This window comes from Gymnogyps californianus, chromosome 18 (genome assembly GCF_018139145.2).
Source record: "Gymnogyps californianus isolate 813 chromosome 18, ASM1813914v2, whole genome shotgun sequence".
NCBI classification, from domain to species: domain Eukaryota; kingdom Metazoa; phylum Chordata; class Aves; order Accipitriformes; family Cathartidae; genus Gymnogyps; species Gymnogyps californianus.
Window position 1 is genome coordinate 8,608,087 of NC_059488.1, and position 19,527 is coordinate 8,627,613.

The 19,527-nt window shown below is 44.5% G+C and overlaps 1 protein-coding gene and 1 non-coding gene across 2 annotated transcripts; one reads left to right on the plus strand and one right to left on the minus strand.

Moving 5' to 3' along the window:
* The first annotated feature begins 2,233 nt into the window (after positions 1–2,233).
* On the plus strand, positions 2,234–16,893 carry WDR5 (WD repeat domain 5). Its single transcript, XM_050907812.1, has 14 exons — positions 2,234–2,294; positions 3,982–4,171; positions 5,055–5,163; positions 6,367–6,440; positions 7,387–7,476; positions 8,157–8,246; positions 9,456–9,539; positions 10,630–10,685; positions 10,833–10,879; positions 11,703–11,778; positions 13,179–13,212; positions 13,980–14,054; positions 14,669–14,756; positions 15,769–16,893. Exons 2-14 carry the CDS (start codon positions 4,091–4,093, stop codon positions 15,867–15,869), a joined length of 1,005 nt encoding a protein of 334 aa, XP_050763769.1. The 5' UTR covers positions 2,234–2,294; positions 3,982–4,090; the 3' UTR covers positions 15,870–16,893.
* A 1,441-nt stretch (positions 16,894–18,334) lies between these two features.
* On the minus strand, positions 18,335–18,462 carry LOC127023870 (U6atac minor spliceosomal RNA). Its single transcript, XR_007767488.1, has one exon. It is a non-coding gene; the product is annotated as a U6atac minor spliceosomal RNA (small nuclear RNA).
* Positions 18,463–19,527: the final 1,065 nt, after the last annotated feature.

Here is a 19,527-nt window from a genome sequence, read left to right on the forward strand (position 1 = left end):
CCTTTGGATCAAATCTGCAGGACTGGAGTAGTTCTGGTCTCAGCGGAACCTGTGACAAAATTGTATACATTAGTCATAGCAGGACCCATGGCTTCAGCTCTGTTCCTGACACCCTTAAAGCCATCCAAAGGGGTCCCAGCAGCACTGAAAGCAGTCACTTCCATATAATCTGAGCCACTCATGGACTTTTCTTTCCCTTTCATCATTACGGGAAGCTGCTTTCCCCCAAAAAAACCTCAGACAGGTGTCTTTTCCAGTGTACTTGGCAGGTCACCAAGTTCAGGCTATTTTGAACCAAACGGAATGAAAGATTTTGTGAGGGAGAAGCCTGCCAAACCCCACTCTTTTCCAGTGAGGGAATTTGGACAGATACCACATCCTGCTGATCCCAGCTGTGGCAGAATGGCCGGGGGAGCAAGAAAGACCCTCACAGATGACTCATAACCAACAAGTTAAATTTCATCCAAAGACAATGGGCTGTCTGTGCAGATCCCCAGGTACTCACGTTATGCAGTCCCAAAGAAATGCCCTTGCTCGCAGAGCTGCCTTTTTCTGCAACCGCCATGCTGTCAAAAACCCAATCTAGCATGTGACCGAGTACTTTGCCAAATGGAGTTTATCATACTTTAAACTTGTTTAAAAAAAATCCAGGACACTTAGAGGCTAAGGGGTTGTTTAGGATTACGATTAATTTGTAGCCGAGGCTACAGTTTTCAGGTTCCAGAGAGGTATTATTTATTATAGATATGGATTTTTATACAGACATATATATATTTTTTATACATATATATAAAAATATCAGGCAAAAACTTCTAAAGCAGATACTGAGAAGAGAGGCAAAATAAGAACTTTTCTCTCCAACGTGAAAGAAATGAAAACACCCTATCCCTATCACAGGAAAGTTATATAAATACATAGCGTTATACTGCTGATTTGATTTGTGCTCTCTCATTTTATTTCATATTTATTTTTTAAAAGAGTGAAAACTTTAAGCCAAAACCATCTGGAAGAATCAGCAATAGGAACTTCACTGGATTTGTTTCTTAATACTGTTCTGGGGACGGTGCAGCAATTATAACTGTGTTTTATCTCCCCGAGTTTAGACGGCAGGGTTAATTCTCCAGACTTCTGCTGCGGGTTTCCAGGCTGGAGGACAAGCGCCTTGGCTTCACTGTACCGCAGGGTTTTTTCGGCTTTTTTTTGCTTTCTCAACTGCCACTAGAATTTTTGGAGCCCAAAGATCTTCCTGTGTTAAAGGGCCAGTAAATGACACGTGTCTCCTTTTCTTCCCTCTTAACTGAAAGCAGACTGTAATGTGTTCTGTGCGGCATTGGGTTGCGGTTCAGAAAAAAACACTGCTCTCCAGAAAAGCGCTTAAACACATGCTTAACTTTAAGTTGGCTGTTTGGCCTTAATGAATCAAAGTTAAACACTTTTCTGAGTCAGGGCCCTTGTATGCCGGTACACTGAGAACTGCCTTAGATGGACTCTCACCCAGGCAAATATTACGGTGTTAAACGGCTCATACGTCAGCCTCATGCATTACATACATTACTGCCTTACGAATTAGCTTGGTCTTTTCATAACGGTTTTTATCAGTGGTATTGGTGTATGCTTCTAATGGGGCTGGCCTGCATCTTACAACCCAACGACAGCTAACCCTGCTGCAGCCAGGTTCAACTGTTTCTGAACAACTGCAACGTGTGGGAGCAGAGCCGTGCCCACGCGTTAAGTGGCTGTGTACCTGACCGCCAGTGCCCAGTGCGATCCGTGCTACAGGGGAATGTCACACAGGGCTGGATGGGGCCCTGACGAGACCCGCTCCCCACCACATGCCAGGCAGGGCGCTGGCTGCCGCTGCCCTCGATGCCCGCTCCCCACCCAGAGCCACTCAGGGCAAGGGCAGCAGCTCAGGGGCCTTACCCGTGGCGGAGGGAGAGCACGACAGGGAGCTCAGAGCTTCCTCCCCGCCGACCGCTGCCACTCAGCCCGGGAAAGTGAAAGAAGGGAGGGCGGGAGAAAGGCCGAAGCGAAGGCGGCGCCTGCCCCTTTAAGGCGCCGCCCGCGCGCGCGAGCGCTGCTTTTTGGCTCCCGGGCCTTGCCGTAGCGCTCCCGGGAGAGAGCGGCATTGTGCAGCCTTTGGCCCGGATCGCGCATGCGCCGTTCCACATTCCCCCGCCTGGCGGCCCCGGAGCTGCCGCCGCCGCGTCCCCCCCTCCCCTCCCGCGGCCGCGCTCCTCCTCGCCGCGGAGGAGGCGGCGGCGCTGCCGCCGGCCCCCCCTTCCCTTCCCCCGGTAAGTCACCGAGAGGCGCGGGGGCGGGCCGCCTCCCCTCCCGTCTCCTCACCGCCGGGCTCCCGCACCGCCGTTCCCCGCGCGCGGCGCCGCCTCCCCTCAGGCAGCGCGCGGAACCCACTCCCCCCCCAACCACCACCACCACCCCCACCCTCGCGGGGGGCGCGCGCCGAGCCCGGCCCTGCCTCGCGCCGCCACCCTCCCGCCTTTCCCCCCCCCCCCGCCCCTCCCGCGTGGGGACCCCCGGGCCGGCGCGCGCCGCGGGCGGTGCAGGCGCGCGTGCATGCGGGCGGCTCCCGCAGCCGTGCAGGGCTGCAGCGGGCGGGCCGGGGAGCTGCCCGCCCGGCCCCCCGAAAGTTTGGGGTCCCCGCAGGGAACTTCCTTCCCCCCCACCCCGTCCACCCCGAGCGTGGTGAGGCGAGGGCGGGCGGCGAAGGGGCGTTTGTAGCCGGTGGCCTAGGGGCCGGTGGGTGTGTCGGTACCGCGTGCCCGGCGGCGGGGGCTGTGCCGGTGCTGGGCGTTTGCAGGGAACCCGCGTCGCCCCTGCTGCGAGCCCCTCGGGCGTGGGAGCTGAGCGGCGGCGAGGTGCTGGCGCTGGGGTTTGTGCGGGAGGATGCGGCGGCGCAGGCGGAGCTGAGCGCTGGCAGCGGGATGCGTGCTCGCCGAAGTTCCCAGATTAGTTCCAGATGAAAAGGATCTGATCTGCATTAGAAAACTTTAATTTCTTATTGTTGCGACCGGTGATTTATCCACGCTGTGGAAAGGGCTTATTAAAGCAGACAGGCAACTGGTAGTGCTTTGCTCTGCACCCTCCCTTCCCCTCCCAAGAAGGAGATGCTTAAAATGCCAGCAGTCGCTGGAAGAGCAAATGCTATTGCTCCCAAATCTGCTGCCACCCGCAAAAAGAATGGTAGTGGTGGTGGGCTATTGTGAGCGTACTTCGAAGACAAATCCTTACAGTGTGAGCTGGAGGTTATTCTGTTACTAGGCTGAAATGTAGCTGAGCTGCAGCGGAGATCTGTTCCCTCTGCAGCATCAGCCCTGATTACCAAATACTGGCACAGCACTTTTTCAGATTTTGTTACAGAAAGCAAGTCTGGTGAGACTAATACAAGGCTGGCTTTTGGTCAGGTGAAAGTCTCAGGTGGAGAAGGGTATGATTTGATGCTCAGACTGTTTGGGAGGGAAATATGACACTGAAATACTTGCATTCTGAGATGAAAGGAATCTAGTAGGGTCTTAAGCTTTGGAAATGCCTGTTATTTTTTGTGTTCGTTATGATCTTGTATTCTGTACCTTAATAAATCTGGAAAAAAGGCCCTGGACCGTTCCTTCCACCTTTTGTACAAACCATGGTATTTACTCTGTAGTAAGTACTTGTTAGAAATATTTCGGGGAATATGATATGAAAACCCTGCCACACCGAAAAGCTATTCTGCTTTATTTCTGTTTGGAATGGAGCAGAGTGGAAGCAAGCTCTCCAAGAAGTGATAAAAGGCCGTGGCTTGGGTTCTTGGTCTTGCACGTTAGTAGGTCTGAAGGCCTAAAATACCGCTGTGTTGCTAAACAGATACAGAATATGGGTTTCCTTACTGGTTTCTGGTGACGTGCAGTTAGGCTAATCTCATTCTTCTAGCTGCTGAGAATCTTTTTGACAGCTAATGAGAATATTTTGTTTTTCTTCCAGGTTTTCATTTCAGTGCGGTTCTCTTCTCTGTGGCAAGGACTGCCTTTTGAAGCAGCACATTCATTCTCCCCTTCAAGCACCATAAGTCTCATTTGCCAGCTTCAGAACCATGGCAACAGAAGAAAAGAAGCCAGATGCAGAATCCACCAAAACACAATCTACTCCTTCCTCCTCAACCAATCAGAGCAAGGTGTGTGTGGAGCTCCGAACAATATCCATGTAAATACACATGGCAACTACCTGCATATTCAACAGGCAAAGCAGAATTAGAGAATTGAATTCTCATACAGATTAAGATCTTCTCCAGATCTCTGCTTCTGCTGTAGTCTCGAGCTGAAAAGGTGCTGAGGATTTTATGGGAAAAGCAGATGGAGTACAGCCTCTTCTGTAGCGCTAGGGTTTTTCTGATTTTGTGGAAGTTCTTGCTAACGAAATACTTCTTGTCACTTTGAGCATTAAAAAGGCAGGTTGGTTGTATCCTTGGAATGCCTGGAGGTGACTGGAGAATTGGTGAATCTATGATCGTAGTTGCAAAGTGGGGAAGCAGTCATTATTCAGATTCTTTGAAGCCTGCAAATGCTCAAAGGAGATGTTATTGTCTAACCATGAAGCCTTTGCAAAGGGTGAAAAGGGAAAAAAATGGGATTTTAGGAGTATGGAGGAAGTGGCCTGTGATTTAATTCACGTGAAGGATGAAAACTGCAAATACTTAAAAGCACTACACAGATCAATACCAAGAGTATTATTCTGATCTGCCAAGCACTTTATGGTTGGACTGTTGGATTACTCTCACCTGTTTGTTATTGGCTTGGATGAAATTCGTATCGAGGATGAGTTGGTGGTGTGCATGCAACAGTAAAGCACTGCTGGCCCCAGACAGCAAGGGTGTTTGTTTTGTTTTGTTGTTTTTTGAATTTGGGGGGGAGGGGGGGAAATGCAAACGCTGGAATCTCTATTATGGTGAACATCCACGCAGTCCATTACTGTGTACTGACCCAGTCTGATACAGAGCTTGTCACTGAGATACTAAATTTGGAATTTATTCGACTTATTCATAAATATTTTTCTTACAGCCTGCGCCAGTAAAACCAAACTATGCTCTAAAGTTCACGTTAGCAGGACATACAAAGGCAGTCTCATCAGTAAAGTTTAGTCCTAATGGAGAGTGGCTAGCCAGCTCCTGTAAGTATTGCTTTCTTTTTATCTCATCTAAAACATGCAAATGTGGGCCTTGGAGAACTGCCTGTCTTTAGTGTTACCTTCATCAGATGGAGGAGGGATGTAGTGTCATGGTTTTTCTTAAAAGGAACAATACTAAAGCTGTCAGTCTTTGCGATAATCTGCTTTAAGCTTTTTAAGTTCTGTTACTTTGAACACTGGATCTTCTATGCGTTGCCAAGTTGGAGAGTCCTCACCTGTTCAGCTTTCTTTACTGAGCAAATGGGCAAAAGCAAACGCAGGATTCTCTTCCTGTGCAAAGGAAACCCTTGTGCTTTTCTGTATCGCTAAATACATAGCTTAAGCTTTTGAATTAAACTTTGTGTATGATATCCGCAGGCGAAAGCTTAGCGCTGGGGAATAAGGAAGGTAGCTTTGCGCTACTAGACTGGACTGTAGAGTGTGGTATGGAGGACTGGCCATGCGTTTCTGTCACTGTACCTGTGGTGGTTAATAAGACAGAGCCTTTGATTACCCCAGTGAAATGTGCAGAAGGTTATTATAAATAGTGTTTCACTACTTGATGTCTTAAGTGGTAGATCAAGTCCTCTTCCTGTCAGCTTTGGCATTTCCTAAAATTTTTTCGGTAGTCAACATTGCTTGACAGCTTTCCTTTGAAAATGCATTGATATGACCCTCAGTGATCCAGAGAGGATCTGTATATAAGCAAAAGGCAATTGAAAAGAACACTGTTGAATATATTTTCCAACCTCTACCTCTGGCAAATATCGACCTTTTTCTCTGGTGTGTTTTGCAAGTTAACATGGATAATATGTTTGGGTTTTTGCAGGCATTTATTCAGTCCAGCTTCTGGTGTAATTTTTGTTCTTTTTGGGCAAAAGCGTTTCAGCATTCCTCATGGAATGGTACTACTTTTACCACTGGCAATCTAAAACAAAAGTAGAAACCCAAGTTGTCATCAGAGAAACTAAAGCGGCTGGAGACTCTGTGCATTCCAGGCAGTTTATGTAATCTCAGCTGCTGCAGCTTGGCGTGTACAAAACTGTTCTTTACCAATTACATATTACCTTATACACTTAGGTCTGCCTGGGGAGGGAGAACTACCCGGTGTTTGCAGAGACGTAGTTAACATATTTCTTTCCACCTGGAAGGGACAGCTGTATCTGTTAGTGCTGTTAATCTCTTAACTGGCGCGTTCTTTTCCAGCTGCTGACAAACTCATTAAAATTTGGGGAGCATATGATGGCAAGTTTGAAAAAACAATATCTGGTCATAAACTGGTAAGTATGAGGAGATTACTGTGCACTTGAATATGAATTTACTTGTGAAGAATTTTGCTTTCTTTTCCTCATCCAGAAATTTCCATTCTTGGTTAGTTTGACTTGTGTAGAAGGTTTGTTCTTCAGTCTCGTTTTGTACTTCTTTGTTTATACAGTCCTGTGCAACAGCCTGGGACTGGAATTGCTGAAGTAATACCAGGTCAGGCTGGAAATATGGGTGAAGTGCAGGCTGATAATGAAGTACCTGCGTGCACACTGCCTAGCCATTTTCTTGAGTCCCTCCATTTCAGGAACACCAACCTCAGACATGGGGCAGTGCTTTCTGGGGTGAAAATCCCTGTAAACTCTACAAGTGTGTCCTGTTCCTTCTTTCCTTTGTATATGGAGCAGAATGGCTTGCCTTTTAAGGAGATTGAATTTTTCTTGTGGGTTTGCCTACATAAACACAACACTTACTCATTCTGCAAAGTTCTAAAGAAAACACAAACTCCCAAACCCTTTGGTTTTGTTTTCTAAAGTTTCTTACATGCTGAAATTTCATAAGCAAAAATGAAGATTCACCAAAAGGAAAAAACAGTAGAATCTTGTTCTTCTCCAGCCTTTAGGGACTCAGACAGTAAAGAGCAAGCCATTTGTCATGAAGAGAAGCCACTTACTCAGATTAGTTTATATGGCATACTGTTTATGAATTCCAAGAAAGGGTGTTGGTGGCCACAGTAAGAGCTATGTGAACAAGCCATTGATGTTTTTGGAGTATATGGCTCAGCTTAAAATGAACAAGTGTCAAAGGAGCTCTTAACCCAGTCAAATCAATGAATTCCCAACTCTCAATGCTGAATTTTCTTTCAGGCTTCAGCTGTGAATATAATATGTGCTCTGTGTTTTCCGTTTTCCTGTGTCAGTGAACAAACAGAGCTGAGAAGAGAATTGTTTTCCTTTGTTTTAGGGTATTTCTGATGTTGCTTGGTCATCAGATTCCAACCTTCTTGTCTCTGCCTCCGATGATAAAACTCTCAAAATTTGGGATGTAAGCTCGGTAAGGGCAGAAACTACTATTTACCTTCCTTCTCCCCAGCATTGGCATCTTAACTCATGTTCTTCTGAGAGACAGCCTTGATGTGCTGTGATGAGAGAAGGTAGAGTTTTAAGCACTGGCTCCTCTTTGGGTAATACTCATTCTTTCCTGCTTATAATGAGCTGCTGGTTGAATGGGCTGTGAGCATGAGTGAGTTATGCTGTCTGCTTTCGGAAAGAGGGGGATACTTATGGATACCACGAGGAGTCTGGTTATCTTCTGAGAGTGCTTAAGCCTTATGGTGGCAATGCAACTGCAGGCTTCATTTCTGAAAGCAGCCTCTCAGAAGAAAGCTTTTTGTACCTTCTTATCATAGCTTCACTTGTTTTTGCTTCTTTCTCCCTTCCTTTTCTCTGATTACAATGAGAACTGAATAATTTAGTTGAATTTTGATTAGGCATGTTAAACTGCTTGGTTCTCCTGAGTTGCCCAAAGGGTTTGCAACTTGGCTGCAGTCATTAAAAATGTGGTTTTTTTCTTTCCTGTTGTTTTGCTGTAGCTGGTCCTCTGCCCATCTAAATCTGGGGTTAGAGATGGTTTCTTTGTGTGCTGCACAGTGATTAACCTTAATGCAGCTTATCTGAATGCATTTATCGCACTGAAGGATGCTTTATATTTAACTCTGCTAAATCTTATTTCAGGGTAAGTGCTTAAAGACATTGAAAGGGCACAGTAACTACGTTTTCTGCTGCAACTTCAACCCTCAGTCAAACCTCATCGTTTCTGGATCAGTAAGTGATTTTTTTTTTTTTCCCCCTTTGTGCAAAGCAAGTACCGCACACCCCTGTCACTCAGCACTAAGGGGGCAGACAGGTTCTTTTAGGGATCCTTGGCAGAATGATGACGGCACTAAATCATAGTTACGATTAAAGCTTTATTTTCTTAACAGGATATTATGACTAGTATAGCACAGAATTTATGATTAGAATGGCACAGGACTTCAAGCAGAATCAATATAGTACAATTTATAGGTAGCGTAATACAGAATTTATAATACAACTTATAATTTGTAATCACCTAGATTCTAACTTAACTCAAAGTATGAATTGTAATCACCTGGACCCCCTGCAGATCAGGTCAGACCTGAATACATGGTTTGCTGTATCAATATAACAATCATAATCTAGGCTCAAGAATAATATAAAATAAAAGAATACGAGTCACTCAGTCCTCGGAGGAAGCAGACGATGGTGGTGGTGTCCCTGGCTACCGGAGGGGTCACGGGCTCACTATCCAGCAGCAGTTCTGGTCCAAGTTCCCCGCTTAGGAGTTGTAACTGCTTGATTTTGTAGGCAGTGCTCTGTGTGCTGTTACGCTTCCCTGTTCTGGGACGGGGTGATCACCACCACCGGGTTGGCCGGGTGCCTGGGACCTTCAAGGCTGGCGAGGAAGGGAGTCATCAGCCTGGCGCCCAGGAATCTTGAGGCTGGTAGGGAGGGGAAGAAGAAATCTGTTTGGTTTGTCTGCTTGGTTCACAGGACCTTCAGGGCCTGATAATGAGGGAAAGGGAACAAATACCTGACCCGCTCAGTCACAGAGAATGGCTGCTTGCCTTACAAAATGGTGTTAGTTATGCTTGCAAGGGTCAGGAGCAGGGGGTACCGGTCACAACCCTTTACTATTTCAATTCTTTGTCTTCCTCCACAAACACAGCTTGTAGTCAGATGAACTGCGCAGTGCCACTGCTGTCTTTGCTTGGGGACGCAGTCAAGTCCTTAACCCATCTTCAAGATGCAGGTTTCCTGCATGGAGAGGAAGAGTTCAGGGAGCTGTGTTCCCAGTCTGTTATTTTTGCCCTGTGTGGTGCTTGTGTCCTAGGCTTTCTGATGCAGCTGCAGTGCAGCTGGAGGAAGGCACGTGCATCTAGTGAAGCTGTAACACCTTGCATGCCTCGAATAGGTGCGTCATTAAACCACCTTGTGCATTTCTTCAATCTTCAGTTTGACGAAAGCGTGAGGATATGGGATGTGAAAACAGGGAAGTGCCTCAAGACGTTGCCTGCTCATTCTGACCCAGTTTCAGCTGTAAGTCCCTTCTGATAAATGAGTGCGCTAACGTGCTTATTTTGCTTAGCAGAGCTCCTCTCCTGCCTCTGTTTGTAGAGAAGTGGGTTTGTGCTCTAACTCTTATTATCAAGTCCTTACACAGTGTGGTGGATGGGCTGTGGTGGATTTGCCAGTGGTCGTTGCTCAAAGAGAATGAAATGAACAGTGTTTTCTGTAAGATCGATATGGATTTTGGTCTTGGGTGTTAATGTGGGGAGCAGTGAATACTGGTGTGCCAGTCGTGCCTGAGTCTAGCAGTCTGATGCTGGGGCATAGATTTGTGGTCACTTGAGACTCAGAGAACAACCTGTATGTCTGTTGCTTTCATGTTGTTCCAAGCTATTACTAAAGTCCAGAGCAGGGTAGTTCCATAGTTCGCTCTGTTTCAAATCTCATTCATTTAATAGGTGAAAGGAGCTTGGAATACAGCAATATCCATTCAAATGAAGCAAAACGGAAGGTGTTCAACTCTTAATGTTTTTGAAATGAAGGAAACTGAAAAAAAATTGAGCCTCAGATGTGCTAAACCATGGCTGTTGTAACATGATTGTTCTGCCTCGTATAGAAGATATTTCACACTTACAAATGTACGTTAGTAGTAATTATTCTTTAAAATAGCAGTATTTTGAGGTGTAGTTCAAACATATATGTGGCTACCTACAAGGTTAAATTCCATGCCCTTAAAATTATAAGGTACTATCCCCAGGTTTGATGCTACTATTATTCAAGCCGCTAATGCTGTCTGAACAGAGTATCTGTGTGTTCATGTGTTCTTCTTAGCTTCTGAAGAAACATATATTCCAGGCCCTGATGCTTGAATAAACAGCTGTCGTTAACATCCATCCCTCTTTATAATTATGTCAGACAAACTGGGGTGGAAAGAATCTTGGTTTTGATCGTGTTACCCATCTAAACTCGTCCCTGTTGTTTGTATGTCGTGTTGACTTTCTGCTTCTATCCACATGAATTGCAGTGTCAGTAATGGAAGATAAGTACTTTCAGTGGAGCTTAAAAATTTGATCTTTATGAACATCAGTAAAGTTATTTTTCCCCTTCTATAATATTACAGGTGCATTTTAATCGTGATGGATCCCTGATAGTGTCAAGTAGTTATGATGGACTCTGGTAAGTGGTTATTTCTTGTCTGCAGCACTGTTCAAACCTTTTGCATTTTAAAAAAAGGACTTTTTAAAAAAAGCTTGTATTTGTAATGTTAAAATCGGAACAAAGACTTCAAAACCAATAGTAATGATTCTCGTGTGTTTTTAATAGTCGAATCTGGGATACAGCATCAGGCCAGTGCTTGAAAACACTGATTGGTAAGTAGAAATATTTCTTGTTTGTGCTCTATTTTTCGCTGTTGAGTTGTGAAACAGGTATTCTGCATCGTTGCTGTGAACAGTGGCTTCCTTAAGCTCAATTTTACTGTCTTCCTACTACTCTGTTAGTACACTGTTGTCCTCCTGTCTATTGCAATAAGAGGAAGTATCCTCTCACATGAATGGAAACTTGCTTAAGCTTTGAGTGTTGTATAATGTAGATGGACAAATGAGAGTTTTCCAAAGTTTTCTACCATTCAGCTGTGTAGTGCTTGCTGTGCAGCAGTTCAAAACTGCAACGACAAAGTTGTTTGTACTGTTGGATGTGATGGAAACAGGTAGTCTGGGACTACACAAGCTGCCTTTTTATTGCAAGATGCGTGAAGGCATCTTGTGAACATAGCTAATAAAACGAAACCACCTGTTGGGCATATGTTCCCTAGTCCTTCATATTCTTATAAAGCATTATATAGACAAGTTATATGGCACTGCAAATCAGTGGCATGTATTCGAATATAATGATTTTTTAAAAGGTAGAGATACGGTCTTGCTCTGATAAGTGTTGCTGCAAGGAAGGTAGGTTACAAAGGGTTATTTAAATTGTTATTTAAAATGTTTGTGAGCAAAATGCTTAATATCCGTTTCTTAAATTAAAGAAAACAATCACCTTTCCTACACCTCTTTCTTGAAGTACCAAGGGACAACAAAACTGAAAGCTTGTTTCAGTGAAACAATTAACAACAAATTATTGTCAAAAGAAATTCTCTGTCAATGAGACAATACAACTGTGCACTGTTTAATATTGCTTTTATTTTCAATGTAGATGATGATAACCCTCCTGTGTCTTTTGTGAAATTCTCACCAAATGGCAAATACATACTAGCTGCAACTTTGGACAAGTAAGTATTTAAAAAAAAAAAAGAAAAACCCACAGGCTTTGAAGTGTTTGAGTATCAGATAAAACTTTATTTTGCTGCTCTTTAGCTATCATAGTAATGATACTATACAAGTTCATATATACTATCAAACTTGAAAAGCCTGCAAGGTGTTGTGCTTTGCTAATGGCACAGGCAGGACTTGGGTGGTCTTAAAGTCTTGGCATTACTTAGTGACTGCAAGACCCATTCATTCCTTCTTGTACCTTTCAAAACCTTAGTATTTCTTTGCATTAATCATATGATTCTTTTGTAACATCAAGAGACAGAAAAAAAATCTAGCCTATGAAAGACTGCAATATATAAATAACTTTGTGTGTAAGGCATAAAAGCAGTGCAGGTGGGCTGATTGTATTGAGAATGATTCACCTGGAGAATTTCCATGCAGCTACTAAGAAGGGATTAGCTGGTCTGTCATCTCCATTCACAGACGATAATGATGCTGTTGCTTTCGTGAGACCTTCCTTTCCTAGGTCGTGAGGTTGATGCCCTCCTTGTCTGAGCATCTTTGTACAAAAGGTAGCACAGACTGTTGCCTGCCTTTTTCAACTAGTCAATGAAAAGCAGAGAAAACACAGGTTAGGCTCCCAGAGGAAGAGAAGGGGGACTATTTTGCAAGCTCTGACAGTAGCCTGCGTATCAGTACAGATGGTCTGTATCTGGACATGCATGGGACTTGCTTAGTCTGTGGAAGAGCCTAGTGCTTGCCTGAAACAAGTGACTCGCTTCATGTCCAAGTGGTATTCAGTAGCGTGCTTATTCACTTGCTCAGGCTTGAACAGGTTGAGGATGCCTCAGTCCAGTGTTTACTCCCATGAAACACCCTGGTGCAGGACTGCAAGTTGAAAAATTAGGGCAGTGTGTGCGTATTTTGGTCTGTATCTACTTTCAGCAGGATTTGATTTTAAAACAGCTGAGGGAAAAGGGATAGTTTGTAGGGCCATCCCTGATTCTAGTGGGTTTCTCACCCTGAGAAAGATCATGTCTAATGAAATCTGTATGAATCTTTTGGATGCATTGGGAGTTGGGGGATTACCAAACTACCTTATCCCCTCTCACTGTAATTTGTATGTTATCCTGCCCATTGTTTCCCTAGTTGTCTGGTCATTATTTGTAAAGAAACTTGCAGGTGGGGGGAAATTTTAAATACATCCTTTTTTATTACGGAGGAGAATATGAATGGCATGGCAGTAAAATTGATACTTTGGGATTAACTAATGCTGCATTCTGAAGCCAGGCTAAAGTGATCCATGTAGACTTTAAGAACTCTGGTATGGAGAAACTTTTTCTGCAGCCAGGAATTGTCAGATGAAAAAAAAAAAAACCCCAAGAACTAAAATCTTTGTTTTTCTTTTGTTTTCTAGCACTCTTAAACTTTGGGACTACAGCAAAGGAAAGGTAAAACCAGTCCTGTCTCACTATGTAGCCTTAACTAAGCTTATAGGAAAATCTGGATTTCATATGTGCTTTTTAAACTTGCTTAACATTTTATGAATACTACAGAAAAAAGTGTTAGTACCCTTTTACTGGAGAGGACAAAGTTCTAGCAGGGCCTGTTGCAATAGGACAAGGGGTAATGGTTTTAAACTAAAAGAGGGTAGATTTAGACTAGATATAAGGAAGAAATTTTTTACGATGACGGTGGTGAAACACTGGAACAGGTTCCCCAGAGAGGTGGTAACATTGGAAACATTCAAGGTCAGGTTGGACGGGGCTCTGAGCAACCTGATCTAGTTGAAGATGTCCCTGCTCATTGCGGGGGGGTTGGACTAGATGACCTTTAAAGGTCCCTTCTAACGCAAACCATTCTATGATTCTATGACTAAAGATGCCTTTGGGGGAAAAAAAAAAAAGTAATTGGGCTCCTGCATAGCCCTGAGACATTAAGTAAAGCTATAGTTCTGCATTTTTCTCTTTATGAACAATAAATTGCTGTTGCTCTCTTTCTCTGTAGTAATATGACAAATTTAGGGCTGCTTTGTTTTTTTCCCCTTCAAAATTGTTTAGCGTTCTAGGGCAGAGATGCCCTCTGCATCCTCTAGATAAGTTGGCAGGGTGGGAAACACCCTGCAGATATATTTAGTCTTTTCTGCCAAGAGAGTTTGTCCTTGACTGAGAAAACTACCTCCCAGCTGTATTAATGTCTTGTGGCTCTTCACTTTCAGTGCCTGAAGACGTACACAGGACACAAAAATGAGAAGTACTGCATATTTGCAAATTTCTCCGTTACTGGTGGAAAGGTTAGTGTTTATTTGAGATGCTTTTTACCGATGTGCAGTTTTTACTGCTTTTCTCTGTAGAAGAAACAGTAGTTTGGGGATTGAAACCTCCTTTGGTGGGTGCTGGTTCACAGGTGCCATAGTGCAGTGGGAGAAGAGCATGTCCTAGGAAAGTCCCTCTGAGCACCTCTGGTGTCTGTGTCTTTAGGGGGGGCCCGCTGTCCCATTGCAGGCTCCCGCCGCTGCAGTAGTAGAAGAGGACTTTCCTGCAGCAGGAGAGCGGCTGCTTGTGTATCGGTTCGCCATAGCCACATGGCAATCAGCCATCCGTAGGTTGGTGTGTTCTGGCTGAGATGACAGAACAAATCAGCAGAGATTAAGTCCTAACACAGAACCACCTTAGCCCTTTTTGCTCTGTTAGTTTTCCTCCGCCAGCATATGTAGGGTGGAACAAAGCTTTCTGCTGCCTGTATACACTGAATAGAGGCTGAGAGAGAATGAACCGCGTCAAGCAGTGATATACTGTGGGAAGTTCCCTTTCATATGACGACAATGAAATGTTTACTGAATAATAGCAGTTAGATATAGATGAGGGGAAGGATTGAAATAACTGTGTTTTTTCTCTGCCCCTCCAGTGGATCGTGTCCGGTTCAGAAGACAACCTGGTTTATATTTGGAACCTTCAGACAAAAGAGATTGTACAGAAATTACAAGGACACACAGGTGTGGAAGAGGATTTTGTTTTTATTGATGGAATATCCCTCACGTCAGCTTGTAATGAGGGCTTAGCTTGAGCATTTTCTCTCTGATGTTTAGTTTTGACTGTCAGACCCATGAATTATTGACTGGCTGAAGCTTAATTGAACCCCAGGAGTTCGCTCCTTTTTATGAAGGGTTTTTTATAGGCATTGCAAGTGTTTATTCTTTCACTGTGAGAACTTTGACATCAGCTTATAAAAGAGATTTCCTTGAGTTCAGAACTGGATGAGATATTTAAGTGACTCATAATATTAGTGACTTTGAATTGCCTATTAACACCTTCCAAAGCTGCAGCTCTTGAAAGGATAAGGACTGATGTGCTCCTGCTGTTTGTAAATGTCTGTACGTATGCCTGCTCTTGAAGGCAGAGTTGAGCATGTGTTGAGATGTCACCTGATGGATACTTCAGTCTGAATCCCATAAGAGAGCAGCACTTTCGCCGTACTGACTAGAAGGAATTGTGCTGTGAAATCTAAGCATGCTTATTCCTTTGCAGGACCGTTGATTTGGACTGTAAGTGGGGGCAGTGGCAGCAGGTTTTCATTTTCAGGCTGGAGCAAGGCTCTGAAGATGAAGTGCTGTCTAAGCATTGAATAGGATGTTGGAAATACCTTACATGGAAAGAAAAAACTGAGCTGGGTTTTTATTAGCTGTGTCTGACATAATATGCCGAGAGTTTTGCTTGTGAAGTAAGCAAGAACTAGAATCTAGAGAGTTCTCACATTTTGAAACCTGTCAAACACATTCCAGCTACTGCTCTCAATTCTTTTTTGCTAGTATTTCCTCTCACAGAGAAGCAACAGTTGGAAAATATTTATGAATAATGCGTTTGTAATTCTGCTACGAGGAAATAGTAACTTGGCTATGCCGTTTTAAAATACAGTAGCAATACACATGCATTTTCAGAAATGCCTACTATGAACCAGATTTCATTGCTGTAAATAATGATATTTGTATATCTTTTCTTTTTGTTTAGATGTTGTAATCTCAACAGCTTGTCACCCAACAGAAAACATCATTGCATCAGCGGCACTAGAAAACGACAAAACAATTAAACTGTGGAAGAGTGACTGTTAAACGTTCCAGTATCACTTTAGAGACTGTCAGGAAAAAATGTTTTTAAAAAAAATATTAAAAAACCACATGAGAATAATAAATGCAGTTTGGCAGGAAACCTGAAGAATATTTGATAAAGTGGTTTCTGTTAGTCTTGGCCCAAAGAAAACGTCTTAGCTCTTTGCTAGAACCGGGCAACGTGGTGGAAAAAAAAAAGATGCAGTGTCTCCTTTTCTTGCCTAATCTTTTGGCAGACAAATGGATCGTTCTGACATCGCGTTAGAAGTGTCAGCCTTGTGTTGGACACCCCAAAGATACTGTACTTTATGGTGGCATTACTTCTGGGCACTGTTGCTGCTTAAGGAAGAGCTGCCAGTCTACTTTGTAACAGTAAGTTGTCACGAGCCTAGAGATGTGTGGAATTTTTTTTAAATGTCTAATTTTTTATTTTTTATTTCCAGAATGTAGGTTCTAGTCTCCTGGGAAGTTTCTGTATTGTTTTAAATAGGAGTACTGCATCTTTAAGGGTGCTTCATTTTAAACACTCAGCTCAAACTTTGTGACCAAATAAAACCATGCAGTTCCAGATTTCCCTCTTCCTGCCCCTGACTTGACTCCTGTGGTGAAATCTCCTCTTACCTTCTGTATAGTTGCTTACCTCGTTACGTGTGTTTAATAGATGCTGTTCTAGAGCAAAGTTACAGTTCTTCAGTTAACCATTAAAATGAACCCTGCTTGTAGTTGTTCTCGGCATATTTTAATTTTTTTCTCTTCTGGTTATAAAGCAAGCTCACAAAACACTGTAAAGTTATTTCAATGTAAAAAGAAAAAACCCAGACTTTTGTATCTTGAAAATCCATCGTATGAAACTGTATTGATAATGGCATGACTCTGTATCTATTTCAGCATTGGTATTTCTTTCCCTTTTTGTCATACCCATGTGGTATTTACACATCCAAAAAAATACCATATGCCATAATAAAAAGGTGGGATTTTATGTGTATGCTTGTGGTAAGAGTGTACTAATGTGAAGTGTCTGTGTCCAAAGAACCCTCCCTTAAAAACACCTTTAGAAGGAAGTATTCCTGTAGCAGCTCCATTGCTGCTGAGGAGGGAAGGATGAAAGGAGGAGGAGGAGCAGCGTGGCGCTTTGCATGCATTGTGGAGGAAGAAAAGAGGAGCATAACTCAAGTCAAAATTTGTTTAAAGAAAGTAAGAGGATTGAACTGAAGGTGTCCTCAGCAGAGGCAACATTAGTACAAACCCTCACAGAGACCTTTAGCTAAGGGGAAAGGAATCCTGCTGCCCTCTCCTTGCAGAATGGGCAGGGCAGGCTGAGTGATGATCCAGGAGTTAGCTTGTGCTGGTTAAGGATTGCGTTGAGGCACAAGTTTTATTGCACCCAAAGGGTTCTGCTGTAAGGGGATGTTTTGTTCCTGTTGAAGCAAAAATCCATTTTTTTTGGTATCAACCTCATGTGCTTGATAATAACTGAAAATCAATTACAGCACAAACCTCTCCTCTAGTGGCTGCGTGGAGACTGCCTTGCTTTACCCTTAGCGAAGAAGACAGCTGCAAGACATGAGGTATAGCTTTTCTTCTTAAAATAAAAAGATAGAGTTCATGTTGAGCTTGTGCTAAAATGGCTATTAATAATATCACTGTCTTGTGAGGTTTTTCATTACCGCCAGGAAAGGAGACTCTAGACTTCATGGGCGTCGCTGCTGAAATAATCAATTTCTTCATGATTTTTTTCAGTCTTTTTCTCACAGGCCAGTGAAACTTTTCAGTTGCGACATGTGGCTGTGCTGCTTTACCAGTGTAGCGAAGCTGGTATATTACTTCAGCAAAACATTTTTACACAGATTCAAAAATGTTTTGTAGCACAGTATTCTCCATGTAACTGTGTGTGTGGCTTTGCTTGCCCAGCTGTGCTATGGCTTTCCCTGCCCTCTGAGCCAGAGAGCTATGGAGAAGGGAGATGGTTTCCCTGCTATTGGGAGGAAATCTCTTGAACAGGGATATTCTTTTCCCGCAAACTGAAGAGCCCTGATGTAAGGGATCTACTAGATAGCTGTCCTTTGTAAAGGTTGTGTTTAAGTCCCTAGTATCCCACCTGGGAGTAATGCTGGGGCAGATCAGCATGAGCTCTACTTAGCTATAATTATATCCAGCCTGGCATGTCAGTGGTGGTTTGACAGCCAGGATTAGCTAATCTTGTAAAGCACAGTACTGAAAACAAGGTTTGTGCGATGGCTGGGCTGGCTCACCCTTCTGTAGTGGGAGAGATGTGGCTTTGCTTGTGTTAGGTGCAGGCTGATCGGGGCTGGAACATATTGCAACCTGCTGAGGGAAAGTGAGCTATCACCCTGGGGCTCTGCTCCACTGGGCGCTTTTAGGCTGAAGGAAAAGGAGAATCTGGGTGAAGAAAGAAACCGGGGGGAGGTGGTTTTTTTTAGGGATCCCTCCCACCAGAAGAAGAAAAAAAAAAAACATGGTTAGATGCCACGAAGTAGGTGGCAGTGCCTTAACCGTATGCGTGTTGTACAGGCCACTGGGGCCTCTTCCATCCTTATCAAGGGGAGTGCTAACCTTCTCTCCTTTCATACAACACGGGTGTGCGCCTGCGCCCCCTGCTATTTAAACCTCCACCGAGCTGCTTCTCCACAGGATCGGATGAGAAAAAGTTCGCGTTTTCTTCCTCCTCACTTGGCCATCTCTTTGATCCCGATACAAAATTTTCACTCTCATTCCCGTATCAGTACGTAAGAACCCTGAAAACCCCGTTAAAATAGCATAGACGCGCGCTTTTTGCCGCCTTCTTAATGTATTCATCACACTCAGCCAATCAGAGCGCAGAGGCCGGCTCCCTTTCGACTGCCCCCTGCCGTTGGCGCCGAGCTCCCGCCCGCCGCGCATCTCGCCCTGACGAACGGGCACGCTCCCAATCAGCGGGCGCGTTTACCGGGGGAGGGCACTTCTGCTTCCGCCTCGCTAATGGCGGCAGGAGGGCGTTAGTATCCGGGTTCGAGTCCCGGCTCGGGCGGGTGCGGGCCCGGGCTGGGGTGCGGAGCGGAGCCCGGGGCTACGAGCGCCGCTGCCGATGGGTGGTGGGGCGGGGGTGGGTGCCGTGCGCTGAGCTCTGCCTCCCGTAGGGATCAGCTCTAAAGCAGGATTTGCAGGCGAACCCATCTAATCCGCGCAGGGTTTAGCCGTCTTTCTGAGTATCCCGAAGGTTTAAGTGGGAACACGAATGTACCGGGGGATTTGCTAATCAAATTTTTCTCAGTCAGGGGAGGAAGACCGTCTCGTAACGTGTTCCCGGTGCCCCTGGGCTGATAAATCTCTCTGAATTGCATCAGAGCCGATGACAAGTTAAAAGAAACGTAGACTGGTTCCAGATGTGGAAGCGGTTGAAGAGGTTGGGTTGTTTTTTTTTTTTCCCCCTTTTCTAAAGGTCTTTGCCTTCTGCATCCCAAGGGAATAAAACCAAAACAAACGTCTGGCTAAATCAGCACCAGCAGCACCTCAAACCGGCTGCGGGAGGTTGATGCTCCTGCCAGGGTTACCCACCTCAGCATCCTGCTGCCAGTCCCACCGACGCCGGGTTCAGTGCACCGTGCTGTCCCTTGGCCCCACCGGCTCTCCCAGGGCTTCCAGCTTGGTTCCCTGCGGGAAG

Excerpts from the sequence above, each read along its gene's own strand:
- WDR5 (XM_050907812.1), top strand. The coding sequence starts at position 4,091 with ATGGCAACAGAAGAAAAGAAGCCAGATGCAGAATCCACCAAAACACAA. Across the intron at positions 8,247-9,455 it reads ACCTCATCGTTTCTGGATCA|TTTGACGAAAGCGTGAGGAT; the intron begins GTAAGTGATTTT and ends TTCAATCTTCAG. Across the intron at positions 13,213-13,979 it reads GGGACTACAGCAAAGGAAAG|TGCCTGAAGACGTACACAGG; the intron begins GTAAAACCAGTC and ends CTTCACTTTCAG.